This window comes from Diceros bicornis, chromosome 12 (assembly GCF_020826845.1).
Source record: "Diceros bicornis minor isolate mBicDic1 chromosome 12, mDicBic1.mat.cur, whole genome shotgun sequence".
Taxonomy (NCBI): domain Eukaryota; kingdom Metazoa; phylum Chordata; class Mammalia; order Perissodactyla; family Rhinocerotidae; genus Diceros; species Diceros bicornis.
In genome coordinates this window covers 47,075,690-47,090,235 of record NC_080751.1, presented here as the reverse complement: position 1 = coordinate 47,090,235, position 14,546 = coordinate 47,075,690, and the positions used below count along the sequence as shown (strand labels likewise).

Here is a 14,546-nt window from a genome sequence, read left to right as displayed (position 1 = left end):
AGAGAGAGAGAATGACAGTTATTAAAAGTTCAAGGAAATGCAAAAAAAGGGGAAATAAGTAGAAAGGATAACAAATAGTAAAAAAAAAACTATGTTTCATGGAATGTATCTGAATGGCTTAAATTCCCAGAATAAGACAGACTTTAAATTTAGATTAAAATACAAAATCCTGTTATACACTTTTACAAATAAAACTCATAAAACAAAATGACAGAGAAAGACCCTAATACATTTTTCCTAACAACTTAACAGAATCATTACTACTTTATACAGCAAGTAGTTTTCCCAAAAGTATTATTTAAAATTTTCATAATAAAAAAAAAATGAACATTATACCTGGACTTCAGAGGATGTTCCATCTTGTGCAAGAGCCAATAAAATGCTAACACTGGTCTTCAGATGTTGTCCTGAGCCGATACCACCAACATATCGATGTAAACAACCAAGAGCCAATGAATGCCCAGTTCTGGATACAACATCTCGGGCCGATTTCAACCTGGAAAAAAGTCACGCTTCAGGGATTGTTTTTTCTATTTCCCTAGAGCAATAGCAAGCTTATGAGTCACACAATAAGGGATTTATTCTGAAAATTAGAAAAGATTACAATCATGATTTCTTCTTTCTCCGCTCTCTAATAAGAGTTAGGATTTAATTTAAATAAGAGTTAGAGATGTAACTTAAAATGGTTGGTTAAAGTCATACATTTCGATGAATAAAGCCTACTTCAGAGAAAATCAGAATGAAGAATCACAGCTTCTCAGCTTTTAATATTAATTATTCCTTGAAAAGCCAAGAGCTACTTGAAATGTATTTTTATTATTGGTGTTTTAAATAAAAGAGCAGCTTTTGTAATTGGTTTTGAAAATACAAAAAAAATAGTATTTGTATTCACAGAATTACAGAAAATGCTTTTAACTTGCACTTCAGAAATTCCCTATAATTACAATTTGAACCTTTTAAGATTTTTTTTTTATTTATTTTACCCCCAAAGCCCCAGTAGATAGTTGTTATGTCGTAGTTGCACATCCTTCTAGTTGCTGTATGTGGGACGAGGCCTCAGCATGGCCAGAGAAGCGGTGCGTCGGTGCGCGCCTGGGATCCGAACCCAGGCCGCCAGCAGCGGAGCACACGCACTTAACCGCTAAGCCACGGGGCCGGCCCTGAACCTTTTAAAAATGGGCCAGGGTTTTTCCTTTGTGAAATATATCTTTAATGAATTAAAAGATATAAAAGGGAGCTATTGTATATTACTTTTTAAAATAATCTTTATTAAAATGTATTTATACACAATAAAATTCACCAATTTTAAGTGTACAGTAAAATGTAGAATTTAGTGAGTTCTGATAATTGTATACAGTATGTATCCACCACATAATCATAATACAGAACAGAGATGTCCTAGGAATATAATGTAAGCCACATTATGTAATTTTAAATATTCTAGTCACCACACTACACAAGGGAAAAAAGACACAGGTGAAGTTAATTTTAATAAGTTTTATTAAACCCAACATATCCAAAATATTGAAATATCAAGATCTAATCAATATAACAAATTATTATTGACATATTTTACATTCTTTTTATGCACAAAGTCTTCAAAACCCTATGTGCATTATACACTTACAGTGCATCTTGATTTGAGCCGGACACATTTCAACTGCTCAGTAGCCACATGTGGCTGCCATATTAACAGCACAGATATAACACATTTTCTTGACCACAGTAAGTTCCCTCATGTCCCTTCGAAGTCCTCTACCTCCTTCTAACACCCTGGCAAACATTGATCTGTCTTCTATCTCTATAGTTTTACCTTTTACACAGTTTCATACAAATAAAAACAGACAGTACATAGTCTTTTGTGTTTGGATTCTTTTACATAGCATAATGATTTTGAGAGTCATCCCATTTATTGTATAAGTAGTTTATTCTTTTTATATAGCTGAGCAGTATTTCATTTATGAACATAACACAGTTTATTTATTCATTTATCACAATTTATTTATTCATTTACCAATTGACAGACATGGATTCTTTCCACTTTTTGGCTCTCATGAATAAAGCTGCTATAAAAGTTTGAGTACATGTGCTTGTGTGCATGTGTTTTCACTTCTCTTGGGTAAATACTTAGGAGTGGAATTGCTAGGTCATAAGGTAAGAGTATGTTTAAGTTTATAAAAAAATCACCAAACTATTTTCCAAAGTGGCTGTATCATCTTACATTTTCACAAGCAATGTATGAGAATTCCAGTTACTCCACATCCTTGTCAACACTTGGTATTTCCAGTCTTTTTACGGTAGCTACTCTAGTGGGCACGTCGTAGTAGCTCATTGTGGTTTCAATGTGCATTTCCCTGCTGACTAATGACGGGGAGTATCTTCTCACGTGCTCTTTTGCCATTATCATATCTTCTTCAAATATTTCTTCTACTTTGAAATTTTCATTTTAACATTATCATGTAAAAAGCAAAATTTTTTAATATTGATGAAGTCCAACTTATTAATTTTAAATATTTTATGGTTCATGCTTTTCGTATCCTACAAAATCTTTGCGTAATCCAAGATTACAAAGTTTTCTTTTAGGTTTTTTTTTTTTTTTTTTGGTGAGGAAGATTGGCCCTGAGCTAACATCTGTACCAACCTTCTTCTACTCTGTATATGGGACGCTGCCATAGCATGCTTGATGAGCAGTGTGTAGGTCTGCACCCAGGATCCGAACCTGTGAACCCCAGGCTGCCGAAGCTGAGTGTGCAAACTTAACCACTATACCACCAGGCCGGCCCACAGAAGTTTTATAGTTGGCTCTTACATTTGGATCCATTATCGATACCAAGTTAATTTTTTTATATGGTGTGAGTTAAGTACAGAGATTTTTTTTTTGTTCCATGAACATATCCAATTTTTCCAGTTCTATCTGTTAAAAAGACAAATGGGGAAATTTGTTGTTTCCCAAGTGCCAGCCTTGGCACCTTTGTTGAAAATCAATTTAATATACATATACGATTCTTTCTGGATTTTTTTTATTGTTCCATTGACCTATATGTCTTTTCTTATGTCAATGCCACCTATCTTGGTTATAGTAGCATTATAAAAAGCCTAAAATCAGGTAGTGAAAGTTTTCCCAACTCTGTTCCTTTTCAGTTGTTCTGCCTATCCTAGATCTTGTGCATCTCTGTATAAACTGTGGAATCAGCTTGTCGATTTCTATAGAAAGTGGTTGCTTGAATTTTGACTTATGTTAAATACATAGATCAAACTGGAGAGAACTGATATCTTTAACAAAATTGAGTCTTCTGTTCCATGAACATAGTATATTTCTCCATTTATACATGTATTCACAAACTGCACTCAGCAGCGTTTTGTAGTTTTCAGTGTACAGCTCCTACACATTTTTAAAAATTGTTCCCTTAGTATTTTTTTTTAAAGATTTTATTTATTTATTTATTTTCCCCCCAAAGCCCCAGTAGATAGTTGTATGTCATAGCTGCACATCCTCCCAGTTGCTGTATGTGGGACACGGCCTCAGCATGGCCGGAGAAGCGGTGCGTCAGTGCGCGCCCGGGATCCGAACCCGGGCCGCCAGCAGCGGAGTGCGCACACCCAACCGCCAAGCCACGGGGCCGGCCTGTCCCTTAGTATTTTTTATCCTTTATAACTGGCATTTAAAAATTTTCAATTTCTAGTTCTTCATTGACAGAATACAGAAATATAATTATTGGATACCTTAAGAACATACTAAACAAATTTATTAGTTCTAATAACTTTTTTGTAGGCTCCTTAGGATTTTCTCCATACATTCAAATTTCATTCAGAAAAAAAGACAGCTTCATTTCTTCCTTGGCAATCTGCATCCCTTTCATTTCTTTTACTTTTTTTTTTTTAAAGATTTTATTTATTTATTTATTTTCCCCCCAAAGCCCCAGTAGATAGTTGTATGTCATAGCTGCACATCCTTCTAGTTGCTGTATGTGGGATGCGGCCTCAGCATGGTCGGAGAAGCAGTGCATCGGTGCGCGCCCGGGATCCGAACCCAGGCCGCCAGCAGCGGAGCGCGTGCACTTAACCGCTAAGCCACGGGGCCGGCCCTCTTTTACTTTCTTGATTGCACATCTAGTGCAATGCTGAATAACAGTGGTGAGAGCAAACATCCTTGCCTTGTTCCTGACTTTAGGGGGAAAGTATTCAATCTTGATCATTAAGTACGATATTTGCTGTAGATTTTTGTCCAGGGGCTATCAGATTTAAGACAGTCTCTTCTGAAATTCCTAGCTTGCTGGGCAGTTTTATGATGAACGGATATTGAATATTGTCCAAATGCTTCTGCTGCATCTAACAGATGTTCTAAAAGATGATCATATGAAATCTCCTTTTTAGTCTGTTAATATGGTGAATTACACTGATTTTCGATATTAAATCAACCATGCATACCTGGGATAAACCCCACTTGGTCATGAATTATCCTTTAAAAATGTTGTTGGGCTTGATTAAATTTTTGTTAAAGGTTTTATGTCCATGCTTATGAGGAAGATTGGCCTTTCCTTGTAATGTCTTGGTCTGCTTTTGGTATCAGGGTAAAGCTGGCCTCATAAAGAGCTAGATGGTATTTCCTCCTCTTCTATTTTTCTGGAAGAGTCTGAATAGACTTGGTATTATTATTCCTTAAATGTTTGGTTGAATTTACTAAGGAAGGCATTCTGGCCTGGAGTTCTCTTTGAGAGAAGGTTTTAAACTCTGAATTTAATTTCTTTCATAGATACAAAGTTATTCATTTTATCTATTTCTTCTTAAATGAGTTTTGCTAGTTTGTGTCTTTCAAAGAACTAGTTCATTTCATCTAAGTTGTCAAATTTATTGGCATAAAGTTCTTTAGAATACTTCCTTATTATCCTTTTAATATCTCCAGAATCTCCCGTGATAAACATTCTTTCATTTGTAATATTGATTTGTGTCTGTCTGTCTTTCCATCTTTCTCTCTCTTCTTACTTAGTCATCTGAAAGGTTTATTGATTTTATGGCTCTTTTCAAAAAACCAGCTTTTGGTTTCATTGAGTTTCTCCTTTGTTTTTTCTCTTTCACTGATTTCTGCTTTTACCTTTATCATTTGCTTCATTCTGCTTACTTTCAGTTTAATTTGCTTTTCTCTTTCTAGGTTCTTAAGGTATAAGTTCAGATAATTGATTTAAAGCTTTTCTTCTTTTCTAATATAATAATTTTAATGCTATAAATTCTCCTTGAAAGATGCTTTAGCTGCATCCCACAAATTCTGATAAGCTTTATTTTCATTTATTGGCGCAATTACTTATCTATATTGGTAAACGTCCTATGTGCACTTGAAAAGAATGTATATTCTGCTGCTGGGTGAAGTATTTTATAAATGTCAATTAGGTCAAGTTAGCTGATTATGTTGTTAAAATATTCTATATTTTAAATAATTTGAGGGGAGCTATCTGTTCTATTAATTATTGAGAGAAATGTTGAAATCTCAAATTTTAATGTGGACTTGTCTATTTTACTTTCAGTTCTATTAAGTTTTATTCCATGTATTTTAAAACCGTATCATTAGATACATATATATTTAAAATTGTTATGTATTCTTCAGGAATTGATCCTTTTATCATTATGAAATCACTTGTTTATTCTGGTAACAATCCTTGCTACAAAATCTATTTTTTCTGATAATAACACAGCCTCTCCAGCTTCCTTTGCAATAGTGTTTCCATGGTATATTATTTCCATCCTTTTACTTTTAACCTATCTCTTTCTTTATATTTAAAGGAATTTCTTGTGGACAGCATACAGTTAGATCTTGGTTTTGATCCAATCTGACAAACCCTATCTTTTATTTGCAATATTTAGACCATTTACATTTAATGCAATTATTAGCATGGTTGGGTTTAAGTCTACCATATTGCTTTGTGCTCTATTTGTTACATCTCTTCCTAATTCTTTTTCTCTCTTTCTGTCTTCTTTTGGATTTAATATTTTTTATGATTCTATTTTATCTCCACTATTGGCTTATTAGTTATACCTTTTTGTTTTGTTTTCTTTATTGGTTCTCTGGAGTTTATAAGAAACATTTTTTTTGGGGGGGGGGGAGGAAGATCGGCCCTGATCTAACATCTGCCAATCCTCCTCTGATTTTGCTGAGGAAGACTGGCCCTGGGCTAACATCCCTGCCCATCTTCCTCTACTTTATATGGGACGCCGCCACACCATGGCTTGCCAAGCGGTGCATCGGTGTATGCCCGGGATCTGAACCAGCGAATCCCGGGCCGCCGCAGTGGGGCGCGCACACTTAACTGCTTGTGCCACCGGGCCAGGCCCCGAGAAACATTTTTAACTCATTATGATCTACCTTCAAAGATATTATATCCCTTTATATATATTATAAACAGAGTATACTATTTCCTATCTCCCATTCTCTGTTAGCATGTATTTTACTTCCATATACATTAAAATCCTACAATACATTGTTACTATTTTTGCATTAAAGAGCCGACTATCTTTTCAAGAAATTTAAAAAATGAGAATAAAATAAATATAATGAGAATAAAAATAATAAATCTATTTTAAAATAGACTTTTAAGAATAAGTCTTTATATTTATCCTGATACTTACCATTTTTGGCATTCTTCATTCCTATATATACAAATTTCCAAATTTCCATCTAGTATCACTTTTTTTGCACAAAGAACTTTTAACATTTCTTATAGTACAAGTCTGCAGGCAATGAAATTTCTCAACTTTTTGTAGTCTGAGAAAGTAAGTCTTCATTAAACTTTCATTTTTGAAAAGCATTTTCATTGGGTATAGAATGTTAGGTTGACAATTTTTTTCTTCGAGTACTTTAAAGATGTCACTCCACTGTTTTTTTGCTTGCATAGTTTATAATTAGAAGCCTGCTGTTATTGTTATCTTTGTTCTTTCACATAATGTCTTTCTTCCATAATGTCTTTTTTTCAATTATATATATTTTAAACAGCTTGACATTTGTCCTAGAAGTCACCAAGACTCTGGCGATTTTCTTTTCTCAGTCTTTTTTCAATCTGTACTTCATGTGGGATAGTTTCTATTTCTATGTCTTCAATATCACTATATTTTTCTACTGTAGTATCTAATCTTCTGTTAATCTCATCCAATGTATTTTTCATTTGAGATATTTTACATATCTAGAAGTTTCCTTTGGTTTGTTTTATGAATTTCATTTCTCTTCTCATTGTGCTCAGGTTTTCTTGTACTTCCTTAAAAATATGAAGCATATTTATAACAGTTCTTTTAATATTCTTGGTGGCTAATTCCATCATTTCTTCCATTTCTAGGCTTGTTTCCAATTATTGATGTTTTCTCCTAGTAATAGGTCTTATTTTCTTGTTCCCTACATGTCAGGTAAGTTTGATTGGATACCGGACACTACAAATTTCATGACACTAGGTGCTACATTAGTAATATTCCTTTAAATACTGTTGGGCTTTGTTCTGGGATGCAGTTAAGTTACCTGGAATCAGTTTGATCCTTTCAGGACTCACTTTTTTTTTTTTTTTTTTTTTTGTGAGGAAGATCAGCCCCGAGCTAACATCTGCCAATCCTCCTCTTTTTGCTGAGGAAGACTGGCCCTTGGCTAACATCCATGCCCATCTTCCTCTACTTTATATGGGACACCGCCACAGCATGGCTTGACAAGCAGTGCGTAGGTGCGTGCCCTGGATCCGAACTGGCAAACCCCAGGCCACTGCAGCGGAGCAGCACACTTAACCGCCTGCGCCACTGGGCCAGCCCCCTCAGGGCTCACTTTTAAGGTTTTTTAGGGTGGATCAATATGGCTTCCACTACTAAGACAATACCCTTCTGAGGACTCCACTTTAGGAGGTCTTTCCAATCTGGATGATAAGAACATGAATTACTCTCAGCCTTGTGTGAGCTCTGGGGATTGTTTTGCCTGTTCTTTTCTGGAGGTTTGTTCCCTGGTCTTGGGCAGTTTCCTTGTAGTTTCCTTTCCAGTTTCCTCAGGCACATATCAGTACTCAGCCAAAGACTTGAGATGACTCCTCTGCTCATAGCTCTCTCTCTGTGCAGCTCTCTCCTCTCTCATATTCTGCCCCACACATTCTAGCTACATTGGCCTTCCCAAACTCCAAATCTATCTCAACTCAGTTAGGTTTGGGTTTCCTATCTCTGAACTTCAGCTTGGAAACTCTCCAGGCAGAAATCTGGAGCAATTATAGTATTCTCCTTGTGTGTTTCCCATTTCTCAGGGATCACTGCTCTGTGCTGGCTGTTGTCCAATGTCTGAAAATCGCTGTTTCATTTACATGATCTGTTTAAGACAGGAGCATAAGTCTAGCCCCTGTTACTCCACCATGACTGGCAGTGAAAGTCCTGTATGTTTTTTTAATGTTTATTTGAAAGAAGAGATTTCATTATTTTAGTCATATTTAAGTAGTGATGTAGAGAGTTTAAAATGGAGCTAACCTCTAAACCTCATTTTTGACAATGGAAAGGAATAAAAGAACATATGTAACAATATTTTTTAAGCCATAAAATATTATGACTTATAGTCATGCACCAACATAGTCAGTTACTACTAGAAAATAGGATAAAATACCATTAAGAACAAAGCACCTACAATAACAAAGGAGCCTAGAAAGCAACTTTGGTTGCACTTTCAAAACTGTATTATAACTCTTGATAAGCCATCCATGACCAAACTCATAAAAGTAAAATAAAGTCAAGAGATGAAAAATCATCACCAAGACTCTGGTTGGTCTGTTTGCCTACAGCAAAGAAAGAAAAATTCCAAGTGCTGTCACAAAACAGATGTTAAGAAATGTAGTAATGAATGACGCAAACTAAGCCTATCTTTAGCAGTATTTCTAACATATTACATCTTTGGACAAGTGATTTTTATCTCTCTATGCCTCAGTTTCTCCATCTATAAAATGGACATTATCATTACTCCTAGATAGCAGTCAATTTGAGGAATGAAAGAAGTTGAGAATGAATGCAATCTGTGAACTCTAAAGCATTATGCAGATCAGAAAGCTGCCTTCATATTGTTACTTTTCAAAAAGTAACATTTCAGTAAGCTAAAAAGCTGGACCAATTTTCTCAGTGATTACCATCTATTCAATAAAGTAAATAATGTAAGATATAAGAATATATACTTCCCAGAGGTCTCAAAGTGATTTCAATTTGAATGGAAACAAATTTAACCAGTAATGACTTTTAATTTTTTCTGAACTGGGTCTTAAGCAACTGAAGCTACTCCCTATTAACCAATAACGGTTTATAGAAATGATTCTGTGGTAATGCTAAGATGGCATAAGATTTTAATGTGCAAATATAGCTGACAGATCTGTATGTATAAGTGATTTTGGCTTTTCATAGACAGATATTATACCAACAAGAGGTAATACAGATGAGAACAGTCTGATATAATGCAGCTGCAGGATATTGAAGCTTTTTCAAAATACAACCAGATTCTGTCAAATCTAAGATACCATAGAGATTTTTAAATGTGCCATTATTTTATATAGCAGTATTAAAGAAAAAAAGCTACCAAATAATTATGACATTTCATAGAGAATTTAAGACAAATCCCAAATTCAAATAAATTAAAATGTGAAAAAATGAGTAACAAAACCTACGTAATAATTAATTTCAGATCATAATCAGTTATTTGGAAAAGCTAACGAAACTAAGCACTGAAAATATCTGCAAACCATTAACCAAACAGGCATGAATATTAATGAAATGTCTTTGTGTTTCACCAGAATAAGTACAAAATAAGCACTCCTACAGGTATTGAAGATACATAAATTAAAACACTTTGTAACTAAAAAAAAATTTATGATTCAAAAGTTTTCCAAACAAATACACTCTTATGGTACCTACTATTAACAGAGCACAAACCATTAAGCAGGCTAAGATTGGTTATATCTTTTAAAAAATTTTTAATAAAAGTGGTTTTCAGAACCAATGACATGTACTTGGAAAAGGCAAACCTAATCTATTGCTAGAAAACAGTAGAAGTCATTAAATATCTGTGAATATTTTAACTCTCTTCTGCCTGCTCATATTATCCTTGGTGATTCAAACAATGCACTGGGGTATTATCCTATGACAAGCCAAATTGCCATTCATGTGTGAAGAGAAGAAAAACCATTCTTAGATATGCAAGAATTCAGAAAACACTTTTTCTTCAGAACTACTACTTCACTACCACTGCTTTCCCCCAGCCCTCTCTCTCTCATTAATGATTATGACGTGGTTTAGTATAACTAGTACTCAAAATACACAACAGTTAAGAATGATCAATTTACTAACTTAAGTGTCAGTTCTTTACCACTCTTGATTTTTAACTTTTCTACTTAAGTACTTAATTTTAACAACCAACAGTCACTAATAACTGCATGTTATCATCTGAATCATACTTATTTGGATCTCTCAGATTTCTCTTTTTAATTAATATGCAGAGAAATCTTTAAAATCTAATGCTAACTTTATCCCATTTAAGAGAGACACTTGAGAGCAGTTAGAAAAAGAATGGCTTATTTCAAAAAGTGAATAATTAACAGAAAGAATAATTGGGGGAGGGGGCGGCAGAGATAAGAGAAAAGGACTTCGAAGCACTTCTTCAGAGCAGAACACATAACGGAGAAGTCCTTATTAACAATTCTCTTGATTCCATTATGTAACATTCAAGAGCTAAAACAGAAACCCTCACCACACTGAAAATATCTAACTTTCTTATTCTTATTACAGTTCTTACTACAACTTTCCCAGATTCTAGAGTTTAATCAATTATTGAATTAAAAATTAAGATCACTATGAAAAAACACAAAATACTGTCACATGCTATGCCATGTGGAAAACATATAGTCCAGTTAATAATTATTCATTACTTAAAAGATATCTTTGGCTATATGAAAAATTTACTTGTTGGTAAAAAGACCCACTTACTTGTCAAAGCTATATTGGGCCATTCTAGCAATAAAAGTTGCTTCTCCAACCACCTGAGCCATTCTTCCAAGAGCTTCCCCTGCTGCGCATCGTAAGATGGGGTTTGGGTTGTCAAGCGCGCCCATAACCAGTGTCAGAGCAGATTTACGAACCTCCTCAGGTCCTAAAGTACTTTTATTTTCAGCCAGGCCCTACAGTTATTTAAAAAAAAAGAAAAGGCAATTCATAATTCACATTAAATAGAAGAAAAAATGTGCTACAATCTTTGTAAATATACATACATCTTCATACATTATTTTCTACAGCCAACTTTCACACACATATACTGTTCCCAGAATCAATTCCTGTTAAACCGACAGCAATCACTTTCCTAAATGTGATTTCAGAACATGATATATAACACAGATATAGTTCAATTGGTCCTAAAACCAACAATCCCAGGGAGTGTCTCTATTCAAAGACTAATACTTAAAAGTTGTTTTTATATATAAAAGACACTGTATTATTAAATCAACTGTCATTTAACTGAATGAAATTTATCATTTTAACTTTAAGGAAGGAAAAGGCCTTGATGAGTATGAAACTTTGATTCATTTATATAAAAATTTCAGATAAGAGAATTAATTACAGTCACGCACCACATAACATTTCAGTCAACATTTTGGACCATTTATGGTGGTCCCATAAGATTAGTACCATATAGCCTACGTGTGTAGTAGGCTATTCCACCTAGGTTTGTGTAAGTGCATTCTATGATGTTCGCACAATGATGAAATCACCTAACAACGCATTTCTCAGAACAGATCCCTGTCACTAAGCGACACATGACTGTTATGTCATAAAGGGTGTATCCAACATGTATCTAAAGACAAATGAGGTAAGAATAATCAGTAACTAAATTTTGATATAGTTTGTTCATCACACTTCAGGTTAGTATCTCTATTGTAGCTACACTTACCGTCCTGGAACTTAATTTACTTCCTTGAGACCAAAAATCCAAGTCATGGTGCCTGGGGAAAATGTTAACTATAGCAGAGGCCTTAGCGAGCCTATCTATGAAGAAAAGTATACTGTACAGCAATATTACAGTTGGTTCACTAGCCTTCCAACCATGGAAGGAAACTGTGACCACCCCATTCCTTTTTTTAAAACTCAGATGTTGGTATTAGCTGATGGTCTCTAAATAGGGCAGATACTAATGGTTATATAAATGGTACAAACCTTTATTTGTATAACCAATGCCTTGATCCCTTTTCCCTAATGTTTACATAACATTTTAAAACAGTGCTGAATAATATAAAAAGTTCTCAAATACATCATGAGAGGCTGCAGGCTGCATAGTACAGTGCACCAACTCTGAGAGGCAAAATAGCTGTTATTTCACTTTATACGTGTAGAAACTGAAGTTCAAAAAAGGTTAAAGGAATTACGCAAGACATAAACCTAGTGAGTAGCTAAACCAGACCTCGATCTGTAAACGCAGCATTCTTTCAACTATACAACATGGCCTCTCCTGACTTATGGTCTAAACCACAAATCAAACTTAAGCTTTGTCTAGCTAACCTTCAGCAGAATATCAGGTTTCATTAGTCAGACATCTTTGAAAATTCTCCAAGAACTTACTGGCACTTGTGAAATATGAGAGGTCAAACCGAAACATGAACTTTAACATTACTAAAATATGAAATAGTTAATTATAATGAGCCTAATATAAAGTTCCCAGTAATTTAATTAAACTAATAGAAAAATAGCTATCAAGTAATATACACATAAACATCATAATAGTCTAGATCTGCCTACTTTATTAAAGGCATTCATTAAAATTTTAATTCAGAACATTTATTATGTTTTAAAAGTAAATACCTTTAGTGCACTGAGAACAGCTGTAAAAATATTAAGTTGCACAGCCTGCTGGCGGACACCTTTGGCTTGTTTAACACATTCAGCAAAGTGATCCAACATTTGTAATCTATAATAACAGAAGAAATATCACATTAGCAACACTTCTTACTCCAATAGGGCTCAGAAAACAGAGATAAGAAGAGTATAAGCTAATTGGTTAATAAACAATGCCCCATGCTGTCTCTTTTCTATTTCACTCTCACAGCTGGTCCAAACCAGATCTCCTCTTCCTGAATTAATATACGGACCTGTGGTTATTAACTGGAACAAGACAAGAGACAAAATATTAAGTTTCAATTAGCAAAATAAGGTCATAATTTCAGTGGTCTTTAACAGTAACACCAGTGTCCAACAAAGTACCTGGCATACAGTAGGCGCTCCAGGTTTCTTGAATACAGTAACAATCATTCCACCTGTGTGGAGGATTTGTAAGCTGGAAGTAAAAAAGTGTGGCATAATGTTCTTCTTTTTTAAAAATACTCTCACATAGAAGAAAATAGTACCCCATGTTCTATCCTTAAGAAGCTAACTGGGAGATTTTCAAAAAGATTTAGCTTTGGTCAGTTTTTTTAAATGTAAAAACTCAGAGGCGAATTGTTTTATTATTTCAAATTTTTAAAATGAGACAGTTAACAAAAATAACAACAAAATTACAGCCGTTTGAGACTATTCTGATAAAAGAGAATGAGATCATTTCAGATTCTTCTAAAAAGAAATGGGGTGGGGCAAAGGAATCCAGGGACACTGGATTCAGTACTAAGATAACTACAACTGAAAGTAGGAAATCAAAATCTCCCCACAGTTACTTATAAGGATTTAAGCTCAATTTATAATAGGCCACAGTCTCAGGTCAAAGCATTCTTCAAAATCACATAGGAAGAAATCATCTAGCCTCCAGGAAGAACTCCAGTTAGAGTTACTGGAGGCTAAAGTGGACTATTTCTACACTTGCTCCGATACAGATCCACATCTTCTATGGGTGAGAAAGCAGGGCATTATTCACACTGCTTTCAAGTAGACACATAAGAAGATCCATGCGGTCTTCAACACTACCATTTAGCATCATTTGCCTATAACTAACCTCAAATACATAACTTAAAAATTTTTTTCCCTTATTATATTTATTTCATTTAATTTGAAAAATATTAATAAAGTTACTACCTAGTAATAATCTTTGTACATTTTTATGTATTTTAAAATACAAAATGGGATCACTTCTTGCCTTTTATTTTACCTTTTTCATTTAACATTGTATAATAAGCATTTTCTGATATCAAAACATCATCTCTGTAAAAAGTATTCCAGCCTATCAACGTCCCTTAATTTATTCATTTATTTCACCATCATTCGATATTTATGTTATATATTATACTTTTAATAGAATTTATCTATTTATACTTCACCTTATTCCACAAAAGTGATTTAATATAGGTAAGATAATTCTGGATCCTGGATACAGCACACAATTAGCTGTATAGCTTAGGGCAAACCATAAACTGATAGACCTGGATTTCCCTAGATTTAAAACAAGGACATTAAAGTAGATGCTTTATAAGATTCTTTCACTTTTAATGTTCTTTAATATTTATGTGGCAACCAAATGTTCTTAAAGATATCTAGGTAAAGTAAAATTTCATATTTAAAATTCTTCCCATTAAGTTAAAAAGCAATTAATCAAGTCACCT

At 34.2% G+C, this 14,546-nt stretch overlaps 1 protein-coding gene across 4 annotated transcripts in view; it reads right to left on the bottom strand.

Annotated features, from left to right (window-relative positions):
* The window catches only part of HEATR5B (HEAT repeat containing 5B), a 101,517-nt gene that overhangs the window by 59,030 nt on the left and 27,941 nt on the right, over positions 1–14,546 (bottom strand). For all 4 annotated transcript variants that reach the window (XM_058551426.1, XM_058551427.1, XM_058551428.1 and 1 more), the window contains exons 17-19: positions 12,823–12,928; positions 10,960–11,150; positions 337–496 (exon numbers count right to left, since the gene is read on the bottom strand). In XM_058551426.1, coding sequence (XP_058407409.1) covers positions 337–496; positions 10,960–11,150; positions 12,823–12,928 — 457 coding nt within the window. The remainder of the gene's footprint in view (positions 1–336; positions 497–10,959; positions 11,151–12,822; positions 12,929–14,546) is intronic.